This window comes from Kogia breviceps, chromosome 2 (assembly GCF_026419965.1).
Source record: "Kogia breviceps isolate mKogBre1 chromosome 2, mKogBre1 haplotype 1, whole genome shotgun sequence".
Classification (NCBI taxonomy): domain Eukaryota; kingdom Metazoa; phylum Chordata; class Mammalia; order Artiodactyla; family Physeteridae; genus Kogia; species Kogia breviceps.
The window spans coordinates 63,485,580-63,512,205 of record NC_081311.1 but is presented as its reverse complement, the minus strand read 5'-3'; the positions used below and the strand labels follow the sequence as shown (position 1 = coordinate 63,512,205).

General features: G+C 41.2%; 1 protein-coding gene and 1 non-coding gene across 5 annotated transcripts; both read right to left on the bottom strand.

The window, feature by feature from the left end:
• On the bottom strand, positions 1-15,075 carry SAR1A (secretion associated Ras related GTPase 1A). 4 transcript variants are annotated; one of them, XM_059053276.2, is made up of 8 exons: positions 14,862-15,075; positions 14,412-14,472; positions 10,941-11,014; positions 10,688-10,807; positions 10,199-10,264; positions 7,040-7,143; positions 3,826-3,957; positions 1-2,397 (listed from the first exon to the last, which is right to left on the bottom strand). In XM_059053276.2, exons 3-8 carry the CDS (start codon positions 10,996-10,998, stop codon positions 2,281-2,283), a joined length of 597 nt encoding a protein of 198 aa, XP_058909259.1. In that variant the 5' UTR covers positions 10,999-11,014; positions 14,412-14,472; positions 14,862-15,075; the 3' UTR covers positions 1-2,280. The 4 variants fall into 4 exon arrangements, with proteins under 4 accessions (XP_058909259.1, XP_066881562.1, XP_066881563.1 ...); XM_067025461.1 differs by having other exon boundaries at positions 14,253-14,472; positions 14,862-14,995; XM_067025462.1 differs by having other exon boundaries at positions 10,941-11,010; positions 14,862-14,963.
• Positions 15,076-15,828: 753 nt separating this feature from the next.
• LOC131751720 (small nucleolar RNA SNORA27) lies at positions 15,829-15,955 on the bottom strand. Its single transcript, XR_009334283.1, has one exon. It is a non-coding gene; the product is annotated as a small nucleolar RNA SNORA27 (small nucleolar RNA).
• Positions 15,956-26,626: the final 10,671 nt, after the last annotated feature.

Here is a 26,626-nt window from a genome sequence, read left to right as displayed (position 1 = left end):
GCAAATGTTTTAACTTTTTATTAAAATGCTTAGGATACAGATTGACTTTCTTTTGTAAATGACTGTTTTACTTTTCCTGAAATAGGACACATATGCACTCTGATAAAACAGAATGAAAAGTCTCAATTCATGGGAGTTCCAGTACAAAGCTCTGATCCTGTCAGGAGCCAAGTTCCTCACAGCGGCTTCTTTCCTTTATATTATTTCTGTGGGACAAGAAATAGACCATTGCCACTTGATTTTTCAATCCCGACTCTTTCTCCAGTGGCCAAAATAAACCACCTTCACAAAGAGCTGCCCTGTGTAGAATCCACAGTATTCTAGCTTGCTAAAAAGTGATTAGGGACAAATATAAAGAAAAAAAAATCAGAAAACTAACACTGAAGCAATCACCTCTTGTATCTCTGGATAGAGAAGTATGGGTCACCTTTAGCCAAAGAAAATTAAAAGTATGCAAGTTAACTACCTAGTTCATTCACTGTTAGCTAGATTTGTTCACGTAAGGCTTTAACCCCTTTCCAAACCAGCTATGCTTGCTAATAAATGAAAGGCATGCTCTTCCCAGCTTTATACTTCACTGAGCCTCTGAATTTGGTACCTAGCAGTGAAAAAGTATGCTTTCCCAACAGGTGAGAACTGAACACTAACAATGGGAAATCCAACTAAAGAACGATACTCTCTCACCCCAGGAATACATTATCCACACCTTCCCCACCCTCACATTAGAAGCAACAATCCACTGAATTTAGTTCAGGCCTCTGCAAATACGCCACGGCATTGCAATTTTTAGTTTTGAGGAAAATACCTCTTATCTTTCATTAAAGGAGAAATGAATGAAGATATCCTCCCACATGAAGACCATCTCCTATCCCTTCATCCTTTACTACAAGGGTAAAATATTGGTTAAGATCATGAAAATCCAATTTCACATGTGCCATTAGGAAAATGGAATGCTATAAAAATAATCCTCATCACACTACTGGGGATGCTGAGGCTTTTATACCAGGTGCTTACAAGTGATGCTGGCCCAAAAGAACAGCTCAACACAAACTTCTTGGCTTAGAGTTTCCCCAGATTATTTCTGGACTGGAGAAAGGCAATTTCCTAACACCCCCCACTCCACCCCAAAAACTCTGGAAAAGCTACAGATGTTATAATCTTTAACACCAAAAATAAGTTGGTAACCAATAAAAAAAAAAGAGCTCATGAAGAGTCCAATAAAGAAACCAGATTCTGCAAGTGGAAATTTTAAAGCCCAATGAGTGAATCTTTCCTAGATTCAAACAAATGCTACAATACCAGATTTTTAAGTTCTCAACTCACAGAATTAAGAGCCCTTAAGCTGTTAACTTCATCCTGTGTGACTCTCCTATTCAGAAAAATTTCCCCTAGAATCTAGACACACCTGCAATGTGTGACAACAAGGGATGTGTTCTCAAGTCTTTCATGAGGCAAAAGTCACCTTTTTACAACTGAAAATGAAAAAGGTGCTATGGAGGGAAATGAAATTTCACGACTACATAAAAGACTGGCTGAAATTTGTAACTTTATGAGTAAAAATAATAACAATAACCCACTCTACAATTAACTCCTCCGCAGTGAACAATCTGCTATGCATGCTGGGATGAGGAATGATGGTAGCCCGAGACTGTGGGAACTGGCCTCAGCTGCAAGGTCGGGGTTCTGCCCTTTCCTAGTGCTCTGTGCACAAGGTGGTGCCACCTACTACAAGGCAGTTAGTGAGATGGGAGCCTCGCTCACCAGCCTGCTGTTCATTTGACTGAGCTCTGGCCTCCAACGTGTATCTGTGCATAATTTTATGAAGTATCTAAATGCCATTCACTAGTTAAAAAAAAAAAAAGCAAACTCTGGACCAAGTAAATTGTGAACTCAAAAAGTTATTAGGAGGGTCACCAATTACACTAATAACACTTTCTTTAAAAAATAGAATCACTTTCTTTTGAAATCAACCACAGTGGTGAGACGTGTTTTTCTTTCCAGGTGCTCCATGATGGCACACAGCTCTACCCGGCAAATCCTGCCACTTCCAAGTCCCGGGGTGCTGATCTGCACCAGCACGTGGGGCAGCGTTACCTCCCAACAGTGTGGAGAAGAGCACATGTCACCACTGGGCGATGAGAGAGCTGACAGAGACTCTTGGCTTCTCAACGCCAGACATGGTCGGAGAGCTTTCCTTGTTCTATTAGAAAAGTTCATGAGGAAGCTGTGAATAGGATCAGTCCAGAGAAGTAAAACTCTTTTATTTTCACTGTCCAAACATCAGTCAATATACTGGGAGAGCCAACGGAAGCCCTCGCCATAGCCTTGCCTCTTGAGCACACTGCACATGAACACTTCCATGGGGCGGGCATTCAGCTCCTTCAGGGTCACATTCCCCTAGGGGAGGCAAAATCAAGAAAGGTCCATTAGCGTCTCCATGTGGAAAAGCTTGAAAGGGTGACAACAAAAATCACTTCCTCTGTCCCTCAAAAGCAAATCTGAGTAGGGATTAATTACAGAAATGTGGTCAAGGGCATTTGGGTTTGTGCTTTCAGGACAGATAAGCAGCCCAGTCCTATTACCAGATTCTCCCTTTCATTGTGAAGAGGCTTTGCTTTGAACACACCAACATGCATCTGGAAAGCTATGGAAGCAAACCAAGAAAAAGGCCACTGGGACCCACAGAACCAGCAGGCTCTTTCATGGACAAAAGAAGTCCAGGACTTCTTAGAAATAAGGACGTCCTCATTAACACAAGCATTCAGAAATATACACTAATGACAGGTTATATTAAGAAAATTAAAAATTCATGTGCGTGTAAGAGGGAAAACTTAACTAATTAAAGGAAGCATTTCTAGAAAGAACTAGATAACCAAGAAGAGGCAAGACTAAGGAGCCATGCAAAAACGTCAGGAAGTTAAAGATCCCAGAAAAGGACATTTAAAAAAATTAAATATGCCAAAACCTAAAGCTCAAAAAACCAGGATTCCTGTAATTATGGCTGATCTAGATTTTTCTCTCCCAAGCACACTTTTCTGCAACAGGGTTCTCCTTCCTACTGGAAACAGCAAAACCTACTGACCTGGAAGACTTGGGTTCTATTCCTGATTTCATCACTGACTTGCTGTGTAGACCTGAGCCAATAACTCTCAGAGTCTCCTCATCTTCAAAATAGGAGTACCAGTCCTACCTCTTTCAGCAAGGAGCACTGAGGATAACCCAGTGCTCTGATTTCAATGCTTGGAAAGTGATATAAATGATCACTCTTCATAACCTGAAATTTCCAGTGGAAAAAAGTTTCTGGCTAAGGAGGCTTTCAAAATTGATTTCTCAGAACTGGATTTGAAAGACAGTCAGAAAATTCTTAAAATGACAAGTTTGCTTTTTCTACCATTTCCTTCATCCTTATATACCCGAGGAATCTCTCATTAGAAAACAGTTAAAAAAAGAAGACATGGGCTTCCCTGGTGGCGCAGTGGTTGAGAATCCGCCTGCCGATGCAGGGGACACGGGTTCGTGCCCCGGTCTGGGAAGATCCCACATGCCGCGGAGCGGCTGGGCCCGTGAGCCATGGCCGCTGAGCCTGCGCGTCCGGAGCCTGTGCTCCGCAACGGGAGAGGCCACAACAGTGAGGCCCGCATACCACAAAAAAAAAAAAAAAAGAAGACACTCCTGCCTTCAGAGAGTCTACAAATCACCTCTAGTTAAACAAATACTAAGCCCAGTTACTTTTGAAAGACAAGTAAAATCTAGATAGCACAACATGAATGTTTCACAAGCTGTGAATTTCCTTTATAATATGTCCCCTGAAGATTTTTCTCTTGCCTTTCCTGTGGTCTGTCCATAAAGCCCAAATATCTCACGGAGTTTTTCTTCACTGATTGCATCTGTTCTGTCAATTTTGTTACCCAAGATAAGGATTGGCACGTTGGATATTGTTTCATCAGTCATTAAAGCCTAAAGACAAGATAAAAAATGAGTTGAGTGAGGAATCTATAAAAGCCCACCAAATAATGAAAACAACTTTGACTTTCACTTGTCTATAAGGTATCAAATGTAAAGTGAAAATCTGACCATATTTATACCTGAGTGATTAACTAAAAGTTAATCTTGACATTATAGCCCCTAAAAATTACCTTGACGTTAGTTAGAAATCCCCTAACAGCTTCAAAACAATTATAATATAAAGCGGTGTCTATTTGCAAGGCAGCAAAACTGCCCAACCTTAACTCTGACGTAAATCACTCAGCCACAGGCCATCCTCAGCTCTCCCCTGAGCACTGTCCTAGAAGAACAAAGCTCTGGCTACTGAGCCTCAAAGATGACTACCGGAGTTCCCAGATATCCACTAGATGCCCCATGTGTGCAAAGCACTACAAAGCACTATCTCCGACACTGAGAGGAAGACAAAAGAAAAGACATATCCCTGGCTCAAGAAATCCTCAGTCTATATTCATCTGTCAGCAAAGCAAGGCAAGTGGATGATTAAGTGTCGCAATGAATAGGAAGAGAATGTAAATACTAAAAGACGTTCAGGAAAATAAAATGGCAATGTGGGCTTGAGGAAAGTGTTAGCAAAGATGTGGAAACTAAACTGGACTCTGAAGGAAGGGCAGGGTGTGGATAGGCAGAATCCAAAGAAGGAAGAATACAAGCAATGGCTTTACGGCAGGAAAAGAATTCAGGAAGCCACATGGAGTATCACCTGGCTGGATTAAAGCATTTATGGTGACATGTGTTGACAGAGTAAATGGGTTGGGAAGGAATGACAAGCATTAAAGCATTTATGGTGACATGTGTTGACAGAGTAAATGGGTTGGGAAGGGATGACAAGCATTATGGTGCCAGTCTGAGAAGTCAGCTACAATAAATCCCAAAGACCCTAAATCCAGAAATTATTAGATAGAATCTACACTTTTAGTACAATGAATCTGCAAATAGTATCTACCTGTGGTGCTCAGGTAAGGGATGATGATCTAGCCTAAGCTAGCAGCATGTAATGAATACTGCAGCAAGCATTCTGGAGAAAGAAGTGAAGAGACTGATATCTAAATGATAAGACAGACAACATAGGAGTCGAAGCTGGCAGAAATTTCAAGCCTGGGAATCTATTGCACTGACAGGAAAAGCTAGGAAAGAAGAGCAGAGTTGAAGAGAAACCTACTTTGAACATCTCAAGTTCCAGGAAATGTTATACAAAATCAGAGTAAGTGTCATTCATTCATTAAATACTAAAAAAGTGCGTATTATGTGCCCTAGGCTTTACTAGATACAGGGGTTTCACAAAGAAATAAGACAACGTCCCTACCATCTAAGTTCACAATCCGATGGAAGAGACCTAAAAGAAAATCAGCAAAGACAACAGACACTGATAAGACGGAGAGTTTAACAGTCTGAGAGGTCAGAGAAGGCTTCCCAGAAGCAGTCATACCTAAACTGTGAAATCTCTTAAAAGGATATTTAGCAATTTACCAGCAAAAGGGGGTAAGGGTCAGGTGAGAAAACCAGGCAGAGACAGTTACTTCTGCATACACAAGGGAGAACAAGTTGTCATCTATGTTTGGAATGTAGTTCCAGGTAGGCAATAGAGAGAAAAGCTGAAGAAATAAACAAGGAAAGATCTTATGTGCTAAGCAAAAGACCTGTGGATTTTATCCCCAAAGTGGTAAGAGATCTATTCAAGAATATTAAGTAGGGCAAAGACAGTCTGAGTAAGTTCCTTCCAGCATTATAGTATATGGCAGGGTGGTGGTGGAATCTACAGTAATTCACTGCATGTCCACATAGATGAGGGAAAATGAACAGTTCCATTCTGGGAAAACAGAAATGGTAAGTAGGGCTTCCCTGGTGGCGCAGTGGTTGAGAGTCCACCTGCTGATGCAGGGGACGTGGGTTCGTGCCCCGGTCCGGGAGGATCCCACATGCTGCAGAGCAGCTGGGCCCGTGAGCCATGGCCGCTAAGCCTGCGCGTCCGGAGCCCGTGCTCCGCAACAGGAGAGGCCACGACAGTGAGAGGCCCGTGTACCACACACACACACACACAAAAAAAGAAATGGTAGGTAGAGTTTCTAATAAGTACCATTATGTATGAGGCTGGAACACAGGAGAGGTTTAAACAAGAGAAATCCATCTGGGGGTCACTGGCATGTGGGTTGCAGATGAAGGAATGGGAGAAGCCTGGACCAGCCTGGGAAAGCACCAAGATTTAAGGGCTAAGCAGGGGAACGGGTGCTTGTGAAAGAGTGTGAGAAGTATCAGCCAGAGAGAAAGCACCAAAACTCTAAGGGGAGTTTAGAGGGAGAATGACCAGTGCCTAGGGGTCAAGTAAGGGAAGGACTGCCCTGTAGGTGATTCTCCATGAGACTAGAGCTTCAGATTCAACAAACATACTTAAACCTGGGAGGTTCAAATTGTCAGGAACAAAAATGCAGAGAGACAGCTATAAATCAAAGAGAAAGAAGAGGCACAGGGTAACACAGTAGGCATTACAAAGGCAACATTACAGAAATTATCAAGCCAAGAAAATGCAATGGTGAGAAAGGAAATAACTTGAGGTGAGTGCTAGTTAGTATCAAACACTGCATGTGACTGAAACTGAAGACAGAACAGACTATTAAGGTCTGACAAGTCACTCAGTGCAAGAGTGGGCAGGCACAACCTGAGAACACAGATTCAAAAACACAAAGAACACTAATATCTCCTTTAAGGTTTCACTATGCCAACACTTCATAAACAGTGAACATATGTGATATGTGAAAGGGAAAGACATTAATTATGCTGGGAAAACAGGCATTAACTGAGGAGTGTCCTGAGCAAACTGCACGAAGAGTCACCCTATGATAGATATAAGCAAAGTTAATTACTCATGTTCGAGCATAGTTTCCTCAGAACATTGAAGAGCAATGTCTTAGATTTTAAAACACTTTCTGCCTGTAACTAGGACTTTTACCAAATGTTAACTGGAATGATCTAAGTATTAGCACTACTGAGCTGTATTTCTTAAACAGAGGCCAAGAAAGGAAAGAAAAAATAAACATACATTAAGCTCAACTTTGGATTCCATGAGTCGAGGATGATCTGCACAGTCCACCAGAAAGACAATCCCATTAATTGCGGGGAGATAATTTTTCCAAACTCGACGGGCTAAAAGACAAAGTTTGCAGTTGCATCAATTTAAAAACATATATACTGAAAATGAATAACCTAATGGTCTATAAAGTAGACAAATCCTGGCCAGGTTTCAATAGCATTAGACTCTGTATAGATTCTCCAAGTCCTAGCCAGTATTAAGTCAGAACAGAGGATATAAACTGATGGTCCATGAACTGAATCTGATGTTTTAAAATCTGAAAATCAGGGTTTTCTGCCTGACTTTCTGAAAAAGTGCAACATCTGGCAATCCCATGTCTATCTATCCACATGCTGGATGGATAATAATCAGCTGGAACTGAGTGGTGGCTAACCCTTTAGATGAGGTCTCAGTTCTTCAGTCTGAAAAAGTTACCACCACTCCCTACTTACTCCCAATTTCACTCACTTAAATGACCTACCTCACCCCTGGAGCCATTTTAGTTTGCAACCTCTGAGTTAAAATGTCAGGATGCAAATTACTTTTCAATATAACTTTCGTCCCAAGTAACCAACGTGTTCCTAAGTAACCAATGCGTAAGTGTACTGACACATTCCTCCACACAGCCCATAGGGAGACTAGGCTTGACAGGTGGTTGAAGTTCCCAGGCCAATTACCTCAGTTTCCTTATTTAACCCAGTGTGCCCTATAAATTTTATTTTTTTTTTATGACATGAAGTGATAATGGTCTGGGAAGTAATGCTTTAATTGTATTATAATTTCTAAGCCATTCGTTTCTGGTCCTTTCAATGGGATGATTAAAGAAGCATCTCTAGGTGTCTAAAATCATCAAACATTTTAACAATGGTTACCTCTGAAGAGTGGGACTAAGAAAGGGAGGTCGGGGAATTTCACTTTTACCTCCCATATTTGAATACTGATTGTATACTGAATTTGTGACATTGAGCCTGGACTACTTGCATAAGTTAAAATTTTTAAGTTATACCAAAAAAAAAAAAAAAAAAAAAAAAAAAAGGAAACCTCCAAATGTATAGCACTTTAGTAATTTGTGTAAAATGGCAGCTAGGTTATCATGAAAGTGTTTCTGTTAAGTAAATTTTCCTCAAACAAAACAAAACTATGTACAGATTTTTCTTGACTAACAATGAGGTTATGTCCCGATAAATCAATAGTAAATTGAAAATCTCATAAGTCGAAAATGCATTTAATACACCTACCAAACAGAGCTTAGCCTAGCCTACCTTAAAAGTGCTCAGAACACTTACATCAGCCTACAGTTGGGCAAAATCATCTAACACAAAACCTATTTTATAATGTGTTGAATCTCTCATGTAATTTATTGAACATTGTACTGAAAGTGGAAAAGAGAATGGTTGCAATGGTGCAGAATGGTTGTAAGTATATCAGTTGTTTACCCTTGGGATCACATGGCTGACTGGGAGCTGCCCAGCATGATGAGAGACTATGGTACAATACCATACGTGGCTAGCCTGGGAAAAGATCAAAATTCAAAATCTGAAGTACAGTTTCTATTGAATATGTATCACTTTTGCATCACCATAAAGTCAAAAAATCTTAAGTCGAACCATCATTAAGTTGGGGACCATCTGTACATAAACGCATTTCCCTTCTCTATCAAAACCTGAGAGCTAAATTTATCACACCAAATAATACACAATTCCCAGTTCAGGTGTCTAAAAACACCTACTCCTTCTGCATTCTCCAGATGGTCTCAGTTCAGCTTATAACCACGTTATCTCTGAATTTAAATTTGTAAGCAGTTACAAATACTTTTGAAAGAAGCAGAAAAGAGACCATACATCCATCCCTACCCAAATGGAAATAATACAAGCTCATTACAGAAAAAAAGGAAACAAGATAATGTATAATTCTCCATCAATACATGGCCACTGCTAATGTTTCAGTATATTTTCTTTCAATCTTTCTTCTGTATAGGTATTTTATGTGATGGTGATCATACTACATAAATGATTTTGTAGGATGTAAATAATAAATGAATAAAATAAATGTAATTATATGTTAATGAAATCACTGACTATAAAATTATTTGGATCTCTTCTCAGCCTTCTAGCTAAAATTATCTGACTTTACATTTACAATTACCAATATTCTATTTTTTTAAACTATACTTTTAAAAAAACTGTATTAGATTCAACCTAATAACATAATGCTCCAAAAGGAGACATCTCAACTCAATTTAATAACAAATGAGTAAACCTGACAGAATCTCAGTAGGTTCTTTCTTCTACCTTCCCAGAATATTTATTCCCACATCTTAAATGTTTTACTCCTAAGCCTACAGTCTTGCCAAATGTAAAGTGGGCATTGATTGGATAAAGATGCCCCATTCTGCATATCTCCAAAACACCTTACAAGAACTGGGAACCAAATGGAGTGCAAGAAGGCAGAAGAAAATGTTCTACCAACTGCCCCAAATGGGGAGAGTATACAAAAAAATCAATTCAGATCACGGTGGTCACAAATAGTCACTGTATTATTTCTGCAACTTTTGACAAATTTAAAATTACTTACAAATAACTTAATTTCCTACATACTTTAACTCCATTGAATAACGGATACAAGAAAGACATGATTAAATTCAATGTGATATTGTAATGGATCTTGCATAAGAGGAAAAATGCTATAAAGGAGATTATTAGAACAAATGACAAAAAAAGGGAATATACACTATAGAGTAGACAAATAAAGCTTCCTGGGTCTGATAATTATTATGATTATATAAGGGAATATTCTAGTTATTAGGAAACATGCATTAAAGTATTTAAGGAGTAAAAGAACATGATGAACTCACAAAAGGGTCAAGAAAAATAAATATTAATGTGTATTACACAGAGAGGGAGACTAATAAATTTGGGCAAAAGTTATAAAGGAGGGGAGTTCTCTGTATTATTTATGCAACTTTTGGCAAGTTTGAAATTACTTAAAAATAATAAGTGAATAAAACAACTTCATTAAGTTAGATCTCAAGCAATTTAAAAGGTAAACAGAAATGACACACTGCTTTAAAAAAGAAGGGGAACAAAATGAACCAGAAGTCAACCACCCTTCCACTGAATCATCTCTTACCTTGCTCATGCCCACCAAGATCAAAAGTTGTAAAAGTCATTCCAGCAATTGTCAGCTCTTCTGATGCTGAAAAATAAAGGAAGGAAATAAACTTCTCTATTCAACAAGGCCCAACTACCAGTATTCTAATCCAATACAAATGCAAAACCTAATGAAGCTTTCACTATGTAAAGAAAAGGATACAAGGGTGAAAACACTCTTAAATAATTCTAAAAAGCCAAGTCTCTTTTCCTCCAAGGTGTTTGCTGCTCCTTAGAAGTAGATATGGGAGATGTGTCCCATTGCAGGACTAGTGAGAACAGATAGTGACAAAGTTCCAGAGGTTTAGATTTATGGGTGTTTGACCTGAGCGTGTCCTATAAGGAATTTTTTTCAAGTAAGTTGTCTTTTGGGGCTTCAGTTAACAGAACTGAATCAACTTGGGATTCATCCTACAGCCCTGACACTGACCCTCAAATATCAAAAGGTCACCGGTATTTTCAAACCTACTCGGATGTAATGTTGGAACATGTTGGCCCAATCTGTCATCTTTGAGCATGTGTAGAAGAGTGGTTTTGCCTGCATTGTCCAAACCCAAGAATACAAGTTTTCCAGATTTCTTGTAGAGTCCTAAAAAAGAAAAAAAAAAAGTTAACATAATTTGTTCTCTACACACCAAAGCCTACTTGTATCAACATTTAAATGGTTACAGGAAATACATATAGTTTGAAACCTATGATATATTTCAAGGAAATGGCTTTACCTAGGAACTGGAGCACACTGCTGAAGCCATTGTAGAGCCACTCAAAGATGAAAGACATTATTAATGCTTACTACCTGTATAAAATAGGAAAGCAGCAGACATTAGCTTTCTGAATGCTAGTATATTTCTGGAGAAGTTAACTCATTCGCTGGCCCTGATGCATGTTTACAGCCCCATGTTTTGGGGCATAAGAAAACAAAGGATTGTGCACTCTGGAAGGAAGTCTCTGGGGTCCTCAGATCTGCACAAACTTCTGGTTTTCTAAGTTTTCAATCTATGATACTCAGAGAAGACTAGGAGTTAAAGATATACTTTCCTCTTTTACTGTGTGATTCACTCCTCCAGGCAGCTGCTCATTCGCATTCCCTAGATACACCACTTCTGTCTACCAGTTAGCAAAACTTCTAGGAAATCAGCCCCATCAATAATCTGGATCAAAATGTCACACTGATGCACTAAGTAGAAAATAAGAATAAAGGCATATTAACCTGAATGAAAAGCATATTAACCCATACTTGCAAACAACTCTAAAAAACAAGGTCACCAAAATCCTACTGGCTGGCACAATTTGCACTGCTCCATTTACCAACGCTACCTCTTCTTACTTAGTATTTGTTTAACCCCTCTTATAATATGTATCTCAACTTTAAAAAAGATGATATCACTATAATGGAGAGCCATGAAGAGATAAGAGAATCCAATCATAATGTGAATAATCAAGATCTACTAACCCATTTTACAAATATGGACTTTCTTAAAATAAGAATACTCATTCAGGGCATAGAGGTAGGTTCCTAGCCAAGTACATACCTCAATACTGATATTAACACCACTTTTTCTACTGTTTCCCATAAGCCTAGACAAAACAGAAGATGACCCGAAGCTCCTAAAAGGTCTACATACACTGGGGAATAAGCAAGAGGACCTCTGAATGTTAAGAAGGTAGGATCTAGAGCCAATGGTGGGTGTTAAGGTTTCTCAGAGTCAGCATGTCCTGATTACACTGAACTTCTGCCTCAATATCTCAAATTTGGTGCAGAAAAAAGAATGATCCCTCATTTTCACTCCTCTCCATCAGCAAGAATGCCTGAACACAAGGTGGCCAACTGCTATCAAACAAATTTGCTGAAGTTTTGTTTTTTTCAAAAAAGTAAACAGAAGTTTACTATAAAAGGGTTAGCCACAAAAACCCACCTATATTCTTCATTCAAAGAATGCTAGATGAAGAAGAAATTGAAAAATGAAGACAGTATGTGTTAATTTTCTTTTTCACCCAATTACTGCGTTTTTTAAAAACAGGCCTGTGGCCTGACATGTAAACCTTAGGGACTGCTTTAGTGCTTATCTTCTATGGCTCTTACCATAGAAGGGCCAAATGAAGCTTTGGAGTTTGGGTGGGGTGGAGACTAAGAAAAAGCTTTTATAGAAAAATCCTAGGACTTCCCTGGTGGTCCAGTGGTTAAGACTCCGTACTTCCACTGCAGGGGCACGGGTTCAATCCCTGTTCAGGGAAATTCTGCATGCCACGCAGTGCGGCCAAAAAAAAAGGATACTAAATAAGGTTTTTTTCCCTTCTTCAGTAACATCAAAATATATTCTGGCAGAAAAACCAAATTTAGTATGTTAAATAATAGTTTTGTCCGGAAACTTTGTCTCTACTTTAAGAAGTGCAATGAATTAAATATACTTACAAAGTTCCTGTGCTTAAGTTTCCACTGTAGGTTAAGTAAAAGAACAATGTGCCTCTCCTCTGCAATCCCACCAAACCAGTCATCCTTCCCTATTTTCTCCATCTACCATTTGGAGAAACAGGGCTCACCTTTAGAGAGCACCTCTCATTAAGGTCACTCCCAATGATTACGACTTTTTTTTTTTTTTTTTTTTTTTTTTTTTTTTTTTTTTGTGGTACGCGGGCCTCTCACTGTTGTGGCCTCTCCCGTTGCGGAGCACAGGCTCCGGACGCGCAGGCTCAGTGACCATGGCTCACGGGCCCAGCCGCTCCGCGGCATGTGGGATCTTCCCGGACCGGGGCACGAACCCGTGTCCCCTGCATCGGCAGGCAGATTCTCAACCACTGCGCCACCAGGGAAGCCCATGATTACGACTTTAAAACCCAACACGTATATATTCATTTATACCACACTGGTTTGCAGTCATTACTTTCTAGACAGTTTGTAGTTTTACTACATCATTTTATAAGTATTCCCAACTAGATAAATTCTCCCAAGGTGACAAGGGGAAAAGCACATTTTAGGGAATTTTTCACGGCTAACTGAACTACTCTGACTTCCCAATTTATTTTCGCTTGACATCCCTGCTTTAAAAGTCCCATAATTCTTCCCTCCAAAATGATCTATGGAAAGTACTTGAAGAAACTCTTCAGGTGATGTTAAAAAATAATAAAACCCCTGATTGGACCCAAAGAGTTGCACAGTATTGTTACCCAAAGTTAAGGAAATGTCTCTGATGGCTCCTCCATCCTTGAGATCTTAGGCTTTGTACCCCCTCATGAGTAGTTTTTCAGTTTATACAGTGCCTGCACATATATCTCATTTCAGCCTCACGCCAACCCTATGAGGTAGGAATCCTTAGCCTCATTTAACAAGATGAGGATGCTGATGGTCCTAGATTAGCTAGCTTAACCAAGACTGCTCAGCTGAAAAAGTAACAATGCCAGGACTTAAACCCTCCTCTTTTAATGCCAAAGCCAAAGCTCTTCCTGTTAATATCACATAAAATTCCAACGCAAATCACAAAACTGCTTTAAAAAAACAAAGCTTCCTTAAACCACCAACTACACAGATGATAACCTGCTGTTTTCTTCCTTACACTGTCATCACAACTTCTGAACGATATATTAATAACTAGCATTTTATTCCTTTTCTATCCTTGATCCACTTTACCACCTTATGGCACCTTATGGCAAATTAGACTACAATCTAAGGGCTCTAACTACCAACAAAAGCACTGCCAACATACCTAAAACTAACACTTGCAAATTTCAGGACTGACTGATTCAAATAAATAAAAAGGAGGAGCACCAGACTGACAATTAACCAACAAAAAAAATCTATGCATCACTTCTTATACATACTCATTACTTCTTATTCATGCTCAGGGCAACTTGAAGACACCATTTCAGACAGATCTGGGAGTAGCAAGCCGCTGGTATTTAGCTAAAAAACTTTGCTTGGCTGCAGGGTAAACGTCAAAGGTCAGCCCCATTGCAAAACTGTGTAAAGCCCCCTGTCAAAACCTAAGCAGATGCACCGCGGTAAAGGAGAAAAGACGAGAACAAGGGAGAATACTAACAGATTTTTTTCCATGCACTGAAGAGAGGGGAAAAAGGGGGAAGTGGAGGAAGAAAACACGGGGTTTGACCCAGGACAGCAGCAGATGATAACACACAGCTGAAGTGGGGGTGGGGAGAGCCCTGGACTAGGAGCCAGGAGATCTGGTTCGAACGCTCACACTTGCTATCTGCGGGGCCTTGGGCAATTCACTGTGCCTCAACGAGCCTTAGTCCCCGAATCTGTAAAAAAAAAAAAAAAAGGATAATCATCAAGGACTTCAATCCACCCCACCGAGGGCTGAAGCTCATCCGAGACGGAGGATGTGAAACCGATTCGTAAACCGGAGCGCACGGTACCGACAGGAAAACTGTTATCCTGTCCAGCAGATGCAAGACCCCCGAGCGGAATGCTGATGGACCCGATACCCGAGAGGCCGGCAGGGGACCGAGCAGACCCGGCCAAGCCGGCCCGTCCCCGCCCAGAACGAGTCCCGCCGCCCCACAGAACCGCCTGCGTGTCACTTCCCCCCCACAATCCCGCCTGCGCCGGCCTCCGCCCCGACCCTCTCCGCCGGACACCCCAGCGCCTCCGGCCCCGGCTCCCTCCTTCGCCGCGGCCCCCGACTCACGGCCTAAGGGGCTCCTCCGGCGGCAGCAGACGGCTTGGACCCTCCCTCAGAGCACAGAGCCCATAAGCACCCGGGACCGCCACCTACACGCCGGATATACGTAACACCGCCTCCCCCGGGACTTCCGGGCGCGTGCTCGCCCCCGCCCCTTCGTAGCGTCACGGCGCTCTGACACCTGGCGCCGCCCTACCAGCGACTGGGACCGCGGAGGGGCGGGCCTCAGGAGGGACGAAGGCTCTCGGGGGCGGGCCCGACTTGGCCTCGCCTCCTCCCGTAGAGAGTGCGGGATCCGCGAGACGTGGCAGCGCCACGGCCCGGCGGGTGGGGGCATTATCCTGGAGTCTCGCGGGCGACCTAGACGGCTTCACATCCGACCCAGTCGCTGGGGGAAAATCAGAAGTGGCGACCACCAGGTGGGTAGGTTGTCGGAAGGAAGAGTTGACCTCAGAGCGCTCGACCTAAGATGGATCCCAGCGAGCTTCTGCGTTAAATCGCAGTTCCCTGGGATAGCCTGTTTTCTAGAAGAACAGCTAATATTCATTGAGTACTTATGTTCCAGTGCATTGAGTACTTTGCAGGCCTCATTTCATTTGACCCTTTAATTACGGCCCTGTGAAGCAGATACTATTGTCATCCCCAGTTTACAAATGAGAGAACCGAAGTTCAGAATCCTGTGGTAACCAATCCCGAGTTCATACCCTACGAAGTGGCAAATCACTTCCACCAAATCATTGGTTCCTTCACCTGCAATTTCTCCTTTAATTCAGAGGACAGCCCTATGAGATTGGTATTATTACTCCGATTTTACAGATAAGGAAACAGTCAAATGGAAAGATAAATGATGCTTTTGGATGGGAAGACTCAGTATCATAAAGATCTCAATTTTCTGTAAGTAAAATTACAAATTTAACATGATTCCTATAAAAGAACTAATAGGATTAATTATTATGTGTGTGTTTTTATTACAATTTGTTTCCTCTGACAGGTTATGAGACAAACACCCTGTTTACTTGAGTTTTAAAAGGCTATTTCCTTTGCCCCACTTGAATGACCAATAAAGATATAAGTCCAGTTGGCAAAGTGAAAGGGGAGTGTTATGTGTGTTTTTTTAAACTACCCTGTTTGTTCCTAAAATTCAAATGGAAAAATAAACAAGAATAGTCAGAAAACAGGCTCTGAAGGAGAAGAACGAGAGGGATCTAGCACTATCAGATATTAAAACATTATAGATCCTCAGTAATTAAAACAGTTTGGTACTAGTGCACAAAAAGGCACACAAACCAGTGGAACGAAGTACAGATATAAACTCAAATACATGCAGAAATAAAATTAAAGTGGCACCTGGGTAGGGGGAGGGATAAACTGGGAGATTAGTATTGACATATACACACTACTATATATAAAATAGATAACTAATATGGACCTACTGTATAGCACAGGGAACTCTACTCAGTACTCTGTAATGGCCTATATGGGAATAGAATCTAAAAAAGAGAGGATACATGTGTATATATATATATATAACTGATTCACTTTGCTGTACAGCATAAACTAACACAGCATTGTAAATCAACTATATTCCAATAAAAGTTAATTTTATTTATTTTTTGCCCACGCTGCGTGGCACGTGGGATCTTAGTTCCCCAGCCAGGGATCGAAGCTGAGACCCCTGCATCAGAAGCAAGGAGTCTTAACCACTGGACCACCAGGGAAGTCCCCAAAAGTTAATTTTAAACAATAAAATTTTAAAAAGATAAAATGGCACCTGGCAACTCCAACAATACTCAGAGGGGGCTGGATAGGCAAGCTCACCACCTTCCCCCTCCTTTCATCCTGTGGGTCTTCTGCATTGAGTGTGAATCCCGCCCAGACACATTTGAAAGGGGTTGGGCTATGTTCTGAGGCCTCTGACCATCTTTGACTAAACCAGGAGAACTATGTCCAGAGGGCTTGGAACCCCAGTGTGCACACCTGGAGGCACAAGTTGGCCCTGGTGCAAGTTAATGGTGCAAGTTAAGGCATTGGACTACCGGGCCTTGTTAGAAGCCTGGCTGTAAGGTTAGAGGCTTACAAACCACAAGGATGACTTGGGGGACTCAGGAGGAAGGAGGGAGCACACAGGCAGATTCTCAGGAGAGCTGCAAAGTTCACTTACCAGCTGGGCAGCCTTGGTCAAGTTGACAAATGCCCCAAACCACAGTGTACACACCTCTAAAATGGGTGAAGGAAGCATTGTGCACGTAAGCAATTTTTTCAGAGTACGTTTTCAAGAAGTGTTTCAATATATGTGCTTAAAATAAATAATAAAAGGGTTGGGACAGTTGGGTTGTCAAGAAAACCTAAAAGTTGAATTTATAAGTCACATGCCACATCAAGTAAGTTCCAAATGATTCAAAGATATATATGTTTAAAAATGACACCATAGGGCTTCCCTGGTGGCGCAGTGGTTGAGAGTCCGCCTGCCGACGCAGGTGACACGGGTTCATGCCCCGGTCCAGGAAGATCCCACATGCTGCGGAGCGGCTGGGCCCGTGAGCCATGGCCGCTGAGCCTGCGTGTCCGGAGCCTGTGCTCCGCAATGGGAGAGGCCACAACACTGAGAGGCCCGTGTACAGCCAAAAAAAAAAAAAAAAAGACACCATAAAAGTACTAGAAAAATAGAAAAAAAGCATGGATGAATTCCTTATAATCCTGGAATAGAGAAGGCCTTTCTGGCTATGATTGAAAATCCAGAAGCCAGAAGCCATAAAAGAAAAGATTGATAAATTTAACCACAGAAAAATAAAAGTATTTTATATGGCAAAACAGCAATAGTGATGACACCGTAAACTCAAGACAGATGATGAGAAAAAATATGTGTAATCACATCATAGGCAAGTGAAAAATTAATATGAAAAAGACTTGTTGGGCTTCCCTGGTGGCGCAGTGGTTGAGAATCCGCCTGCCGATGCAGGGGACACGGGTTCGTGCCCCGGTCCGGGAAGATCCCACGTGCCGCGGAGCGGCTGGGCCCGTGAGCCATGGCCGCTGAGCCTGCGTGTCCAGAGCCTGTGCTCCGCAACGGGAGAGGCCACGACAGTGAGAGGCCCGCGTATCACAAAAAAAAAAAAAAAAAAAAAAAAAAAAAAAGACTTGTTAAAAAAATAGACAAGGAATCAGACGACTATCAGGAGAGGAAATACACATGGCTCTTAATCATAACAAACTCAGAAATATAATAGATACAGAAAATAACAAAAGTTAATAAATTTAAAACTCACTGAGATACCATTTTCACCCATCAGGTTGTCAAAAGTCGACCTGTTTATTGGTGGCGAGGCTGTTGTAGAAAGTAGTCAAGGAAGGCCCCACCAAGGTGCCATTTGGACAGGACCTGAAGGACACCTGGGGGTAAAATGTTCCAGGCTGACAGCACAGCATGTGCAGAGGCCTCAAGGAGGAGTGTTCATGGCAGGTTCCAGGAGCAGCTGGGAGGCCAGCATAGCCAGGGAGGGTGAAAAGGGAAGTAGTAGCAGGAGGTGAGGTGAGAAAGGTGTGGGGTAGGTGGTTAAGAATAGGGAAGGTTCTGAGACTTTACCTAATGAGTTAGCCAGGCACACTTCCAAGGATACTGGCAAACACGAGACTCCTGGGGCAGAGACAAATGATTTTATTACCTCAAGCAAAGCATGAGCTTCATGTTTGTGTATTTTGCACTTGCCCCCCAACAAGTCCTCTGGGGGTGATGCAGAGCAGCCCCGGTGGATGCTGCCCATAGAGTGGATTTGCATCACAGCTGAAGAACCCAGAGCTTAGGGAACCCCAGTCTTTCATAATGGACTGCAGGCAAACCTGGCTGACTTTTGACCCAGATGGAGACAGTATTACACTGGACAGCGGACAAAACTATCCCCTGCCTCAGATGGAGAGTCTCTTCCAAGGCTGTTCTTTATATAAACGTCCTTGAAAAGATAGTTGAAATAAAGGCCTCCAGTACCTCTGCTCCAAGAAGTGCAGAAATATAAGCGATTCATAGAGAATTGTCTCCCAACGGGAGCAAATCTTCAGTGCCTTGTAGGCCACTGTGAGGACTTTAGACTTTATTGTGAGTGATCTGGAGATGGAGGGTTTGAGCAGAGGAGTTTTATGTAATTCTTCTCCCCACTCTATTCTTATTCCCCTATGCATGCTCAACATTAGGTCGACAGGCACTCAGAAACTGAAATGGAGACTGAAAAGCAACTGTGTTAGGGTTCTCCAGAGAAAGAAAACCAATAGGATACATAGATTTGTATAAGAGGAGATACATTAACGAATTGGCTCACTCAGTGATGGAGGCCGAGAAGTCTGACGAGCTTCCATCTGCAAGCTAAGGAGCCAAAAAAGTCGGTGGAATAGTTCAGTCTGACTCTGAAGGCCTGAGAATCAGGGGGCTGGTGGTGTAAGTTTTGGAGTCTGAAGCTCCTAGAGCAAGGAATTCTGATGTCCAAAGGCAGGAAGGTGGATATCCCAGCTCAAGAAGAGAGAATTTGCCCTTCCTTTGCGTTTTTTTTGTTCCATTTGGGCCTTCAATGGATTGGATGATGCCCGTCGACGTTGGTGAGGGCACATCTCTTTACTCAGTGTACTGAAGCAAATGCTAACCTCTTCCAGAAACACAAGACACACCCAGAAATAATGTTTCACCAGCTATCTGGGTGTTTTTTATTCCAGTCAAGTTGACCCATAAAATTAACCACCTATTGAAATTGTCAACATGGGGGCCCTGGGGACCCCCATGCAGTTTCAGGGGAGTAATGGGGATGGATGCTGGACTGGAGTGACCTAAGGAGAGACCGTGAGAGGAGGAAAGGGGGCAGTGACCCTGGCCACTGTCATTAGAAATGTGGCTGTGAAGGAGAGGAGAGACCAGGGAGCCGAAAGTGCATGGATGCTGAAAATTAATGATCCCTTGCTGCATTGAGCATGGTAAAAACTGGAATACCATCTGTGTTAATATATAAAAATTCATTCAATTCTTGAGAAGAATGTAAATGTTTAGCCTTTTATCAGCTAGAGGATTTCATAAAATGTTGATTAGAAAAATCATTCTGAAAAGCAATCCATCTAAAATTTGAAGAGGTAAAAGTCTTAAGATTTCTAAATGTTTTCCCTTTGACATAATCTAGAGTGCAATTAGGAAAAAAACCTTAATTCTTCTTAAACTAATTGTATGTTTCCTAGTTTGTGCACTGTTGGTGGGAATGTAAAATGGTACAGCCCCTATGGAAATCAATACGGGGGTTGCTCAAAAATAGGAAATAGAATTATCATATGATCCAGCAATTCTACTTCTGGGTATATAACCCACAGAATTGAAAACAGGTTCTCAAAGAGATACTTGTATACTGATGTTCACAGCAGCGATGTTCACAGCAGCCAAGAGGTGGAAGCAACCCATGTGTCCATCAATGGATAAATGGATAAACAAAATGTGATATATACATACAATGGATATTATCCAGCCTTAAAAAGGAAGGAAATTCTGATGCATGCTACAACATGAATGAGCTTGGGGGACATGCTAAGTGAAATAAGCCAGTCACAAAAAGACAAATACTATATGATTCCACTTATACTAGGTACCTAGAGTTCTCAACTTCCTAGAGACAGAAAGTAGAATTGTGCTTGCCATGGCCTGGGAGGGGGCAGAAATGGGGAATTGTTTAACGGTTATAAAGTTTCAGTTCTGCAAGATGAAAAGAATTTTGGAGATCTGTTGCACAACATTGTGAATGTACTTAACACTACTAAACTATACAGTACACTTAAAAATGGTTAAGATGGTATTTATGTTATGTGTATTTTACGACAATTAAAAAAAACGGGGGACTTCCCTGGCGGTCCAGTGGTTAAGAATCCGCCTTCCAATGCAGGAGACACGGGTTCCATCCCTGGTCAGGGAACTAAGATCCCACGTGCCGCAGGGCAACTAAGCCCACGTGCCGCAACTACTGAGCCTGCACACCACAACAGAAGAGCCCGTGTGCCGCAACAAAGATCCCAAGTGTCACAACTAAGACCCGATGCAGCCAAATAAATAAAAATAAATATTAAAAAAAATTAAAAAAAAAAACAAACAGTTTTTGGTTTCACTTGGCACCTCCAGCACCTTCATCTTTCTGTGCCTGGTGTGTTTGGCATTTCCATTTTCTGCAGGGTTATTCCCATCCTTGCCAACATCGACTTTTCCTCTTTTTTCTCTCTCTTTTTTAAAAAAGTATTTATTTATTTATTTATTTATTTATTTATTTATTAGGGTGCGCCAGGTCTTAGTTGCAGCACGCAGGATCTTCATTGCCACGTGTGGGATCTTCGTTGCGGCATGCGGGATCTTCAGTTGAGGCATGCATGTGGGATCTAGTTTCCTGACCAGGGATCGAACATGGGCCCCCTGCATTGGGAGCGTGGAGTCTTAGCCACTCTGCCACCAGGGAAGTCCCTCCACTTTTCTCTTTGGGTTCCTGCTCTCCCTTCTTTACAGGGGTCTTTTCAGGCTTGGGCTCTGGCTTTGGAGGCACAGGTTTAGCAGCTACTCTTGTATCTGTTCATATTACAGGGTTAACCCAGCACCCACAACATACTCCCTTAATATTAGTAGAATAATTAATAATAGTTCTTAATTTAAAAACATTGGTCGAGGTCCCCAAGAAGCATTAAGGATGCAACAAAATATTCTTTCCTTACATTGCAGAAATTCCAGCCCCCTCCATATGTGCAAAAAAGGAAAAGAAAAGAAAAAAGCCTGAGTGTGGAAGCTTTACAAAATTTTTGACTATTTTGAATATTGAATTAGAGTTCTCAGGGAAGTCCAAAAATATACATTTTAGTTTGTGAATACCCAATTATAGTCATATTTTGCTACATATTTATTTCCCTTTAGGAAGCAATGAAAGAATTTGTATTTTTTAGATTAATTAATTCAATATTTATGAAGTACATGCTATATGTGAGGACATACGCTAGGTGCTGAGAATACAGAGGGGAACAGAAGAGATAGGGTCCCTGCCCTCATGAGTCTTGCAGTCTAGTGGTACTTGGAAATCATCTCCAAGATTTTTAATGGCCCCACTGGAGGGCGCTCTAGCACCTCCAGAGAGCCCTGGACCCTGCTTTGGAAGCCACTACACCACTTTGTACTCCCCTCCACTGCCTCCTATAGGGCTACCCAGCAAATGCTTGTGGAACATGTTCAAATGGCATATCACACCATGACCATTCCAGTATTTATAGAGGAGTCATGCATTCAATAAATATGCTTGGATATTTCCTAATGAGAAGGGTATGGCAGGGAGGGGGATATATTATCAAACAGCATTGCACATCACCAGGATTCCTTGAATACTTCTGTACCCATTACGGAAATAAGATAGTAGTTCTTTCCAGTTTTAAAAACTGTTGGTGCCTCTCGAGGGCCTCCTAAAGTCCAGGGTCTCCTTAGCAAGGCTTTTCATTATCTGATCCTTGCCTACCTTTCTTGCCTGGCCCCGTTCTATTCTCCAACTTGTAATCAGCATCCCAGCTACCTACAACACATTAGATTTCAGGAACATGTCTCATGGAGTGGATTAAGAATATGTGTTCAACAATACATCTGTATTATCTTTACACCAGTTTAAAAGAATTAGGTAGCATCTATAAAAACATGAAATTTCAAAATGTATATAACTATGATCCCATACATACTTTAAAAATACTAAATTGTATATTTATATTCAGATATATGTGTGTAAAAGCATAGAGAAAAATCAAGAAAGATTCATACCGAACTGATAGTGGTTAATCTCTAAGAAGGGAGTAGGATTGACAGCAAGCAAGGAGGACTTTATCTGTAATTTTTGAATTTTTAACATATTAAAATTTGTGTATCTTCTTTGGAGAAATGTCTATTTAAGTCTTCCACCCATTTTTTGATTGGGTTATTTGTGGTTTTTTTATATTGAGCTGCTTGCATATTTTGGAGATTAATCCTTTGTCAGTTGCTTCGTGTGCAAATATTTTCTCCTCATGCACTGTTGGTGGGAATGTAAATTGATACAGCCACTGTGGAAAACAGTATAGAGGTTCCTTAAAAAACTAAAAACAGAACTACCATATGACCCAGCAATCCCACTAGTGGGCATATACCCAGAGAAAATCATAATTCAAAAAGACACATGCACCCCAATGTTCATAGCAGCATTACTTACAATAACCAGGACATGGAAGCAACCTAAATGTCCACCAACAGAGGAATCAATAAAGATGTGGTACATATAACAATGGAATATTAGTCAGCCATAAAAAGGAACGAAATTGGGTCATGTGTAGAGACATGGATGGACCTAGAGAGTGTCATACAGAGTGAAGTAAGTCAGAAAGAGAAAAACAAATATCGTATATTAATGCATATATGTGGAATCTAGAAAAATGGTATAGATGATCTTATTTGCAAAGCAGAAATACAGAGATGTAGAGAACAAATGTATGGATACCAAGGCGGAAGAGGGAATGGAAGGAATTGGGAGATTAGGATTGACACATATACACTATTGATACTATGTATAAAATAGATAACTAATGAGACCATACTGTATAGCACAGGGAACTCTACTTAATGCACTGTGGTGACCTAAAGGGAAGGAAATCCAAGAAAGAGGGGATATATATATATATATATATGTATAGCTGATTCATTTTGCTGTATGGTAGAAAGTAACACATTGTAAAGTAATTATACTCCATAAAATTAATTTTTAAAATTTTGTGTAATTTTAAAAATAAATAAAATACATTAAATCAACAATACATTAAAAGGATCATACACCATGATCAAGTGGGATTTATCCCTGGGAAGCAAGATGGTTCAGCATCCACAAATCAGTCAGTGTGATGTACCACATTAACAAATTACAGAATGAAAATCATATGATCGTCTCAATAGATGCAGAAAAAGCTTTTGACAAAATTCAACATCCTTTTTTTTTTTTTTTTTTTTTTTTTTTTTTTTTGTGGTACGTGGGCCTCTCACTGTTGTGGCCTCTCCCGTTGCGGAGCACAGGCTCCGGACGCACAGGTTCAGCGGCCATGGCGCACGGGCCTAGCTGCTCCACAGCATGTGGGATCCTCCCAGACTGGGGCACGAACCCGTGTCCCCTGCATCGGCAGGCGGACTCTCAACCATTGCGCCACTAGGGAAGCCCTCAACATCCATTTTTGATAAAAATTCTCAACAAAGTCGGTATACAGTGAACATAATAAAAGCCATATATGGTAATAAAGGCCATGATAAAGGCCATATATGATAAACCTATGGCCAACATCTGTAGGTTTACCTGAACATAATAAAGGCCATATATGATAAACCTACAACCAACATTAAACTCAATGGTGAAAATCTCAAAGCATTTCCTCTAAGGTGAGGAACAGGACAAGGATACCCACGAGATGAAGCACATAGAGCCTATAGCATAGGGCCTGACACTTAGGAAGTGTTCACAAATGGGAGCTATTATCATTTGCTGCTGTTGCTGTGATAGATGTTTTCTGGATTATCTCATGCAGATCATAACTACAACCCCATGAGAAATTTTTCCTGATCTCTGAAATTTATGACTAGAGCAGTCAAACATAGGGGTATGTTAGAATCACCTGGGGAGCTGGTTAAAAATTAAATTCCAGGGCTCAGTCCTTCCCAGTCCTTATTCTGTATGTCTAAAGTATATATATTATATATATATATATACGTATATATAATATATATACACATGTGTATATCCATATATAAGTATATATATTATATATATCATATATGTTACATATAATATATATCATATATGTAACATGATATATAATATATTACATATATACACATATGTATACATAGAGAGAGAGAGAGAAAGAGAAGCCCCTTGCCACTAGCTGTGCTGAGCACTGTTCACTGGTGTCCTTCTCCTACTTCATTGGATTTTCTTAAAAAAATTTTAAAATTTTATACATGCTTTTAGAAAAACAATTCAAAGAGCATAGAAGCTTACGGGCTTCCCTGGTGGCGCAGTGGTTAAGAATCCGCCTGCCTGTGCAGGGGACATGGGTTTGAGCCCTGGTCCGGGAAGATCCCACATGCTGTGGAGCAACTAAGCCCATGCGCCACAACTACTGAGCCTGTGCTCTACAGCCTGCGAGCCACAACCACTGAGCCCGTGTGCCACAACTACTGAGCCCGCGCGCCTAGAGCCCATGCTCCACAACAAGAGAAGCCACCGCAATGAGAAGCCTGGGCACTGCAGCGAAGAGTAGCCCCCGCTCGCCTCAACTAGAGAAAGCCCGCACACAGCAACGAAGGCTCAACACAGCCAAAAAGAAAAAAAAAAAAAGAAAAAGAAAGAAGAGCATAGGAGCTTACAAAGTGGAAGGAAACTCCATGGGCCTGACTTCTGCATGTAACTCATTCCCACTCCCTGAGATAACCATTGTTGGCTGTGGTTTATTTTTGTTTGTTTGTCCCCAGAAATTGTCTATACCCATACAAGCATATCCATTAATGTGTCTCTTTCCCCACAGTGCTCCCTTTGTAAAAACACAAATAGGATCATAGGAAAGAGCAGGGATTGGCAAATGGTTTTGGTAAAGGGTCAAATAGTAAATATTTTTGACTTTGCAGGTCATGTGGTCTCTATCCCAACTACTAAATTCTCTCTTCATTGTAGCTGGAAGGCAGTCACAGCAATTCATAAATGAAAGGGTGTGACTGTGTTCCAATAAAGTGTTTTTACCAAACCTCTGGCAGGCTGGATTTGGCCCACAGGCCATAGCTGGCAGCTATAGAGTACTACAACTTTTTCTCTTTTCACTTAGGTATTTTGAACATCTTTTCCATATCCGCCCATGCAGTGACTTCATTGACTGCTACATGTACGAATATTTAGCTATTCCTCAACTGGACTGCTAGATATTTTTCCAGGTTTTGCTATACTTAACAAAGCTGCCATAGGCTGTGTGCCCGGTTGACTATTCTTAGTCAACTAGAATGAATTTTTTTTTTTTTTTTTTTTTTTTTTGCAGCACGCGGGCCGCTCACCGCCGTGGCCCCTCCCGTTGCGGAGCACAGGCTCCGGACGCGCAGGCTCCGCGGCGTGTGGGATCTTCCCGAACCCGCGTCCCCTGCATCGGCAGGTGGACTCTCAACCACTGCGCCACCAGGGAAGCCCTAGAATGAATTCTTAGAGCAGAATTGCTGACCCAAAAGTATAAAGACAAATTTAAAATTTTCATAGAGATTGCCAGATTGCTCTCAGGCTTTTTTTAAAATTCAGATTGCCACATACCCTTGTGGTGTTCATTGCTTAATCTTATTTCTGGCGAATATTTTCTGTTAAAGGTTTTGTAATAACTAAGGGAAAGATCCCAAAGAGAGACTGAGGGAGCAATAAACTCTGTGGCAATCGACTCGAGTTAATAACTCTTCAACACATACTTGCCATCATGAAGCAATTCACACAGCATTCTTGTCAGTGTAAAGGCAAATTCCCTTTGGCCTAGACTCCCAGAAAGCAGTAAGGGCAGCTGTTCTAAATGTAAAGAACATTCTGTGCAAAAGCACAATATAAGCTCTTGCGTAGCCAATACACTGATTAGATAGGACATAATTGCCATTACAGCTGCAGCACATGCAGGCCTGGGCTCAGGGATGGTGAAAATGAATTTTGAATTTCTAATCAGAGTTCTCATTCGGACCCTTTATACAACTGGGCCAATGCTTCAGATTC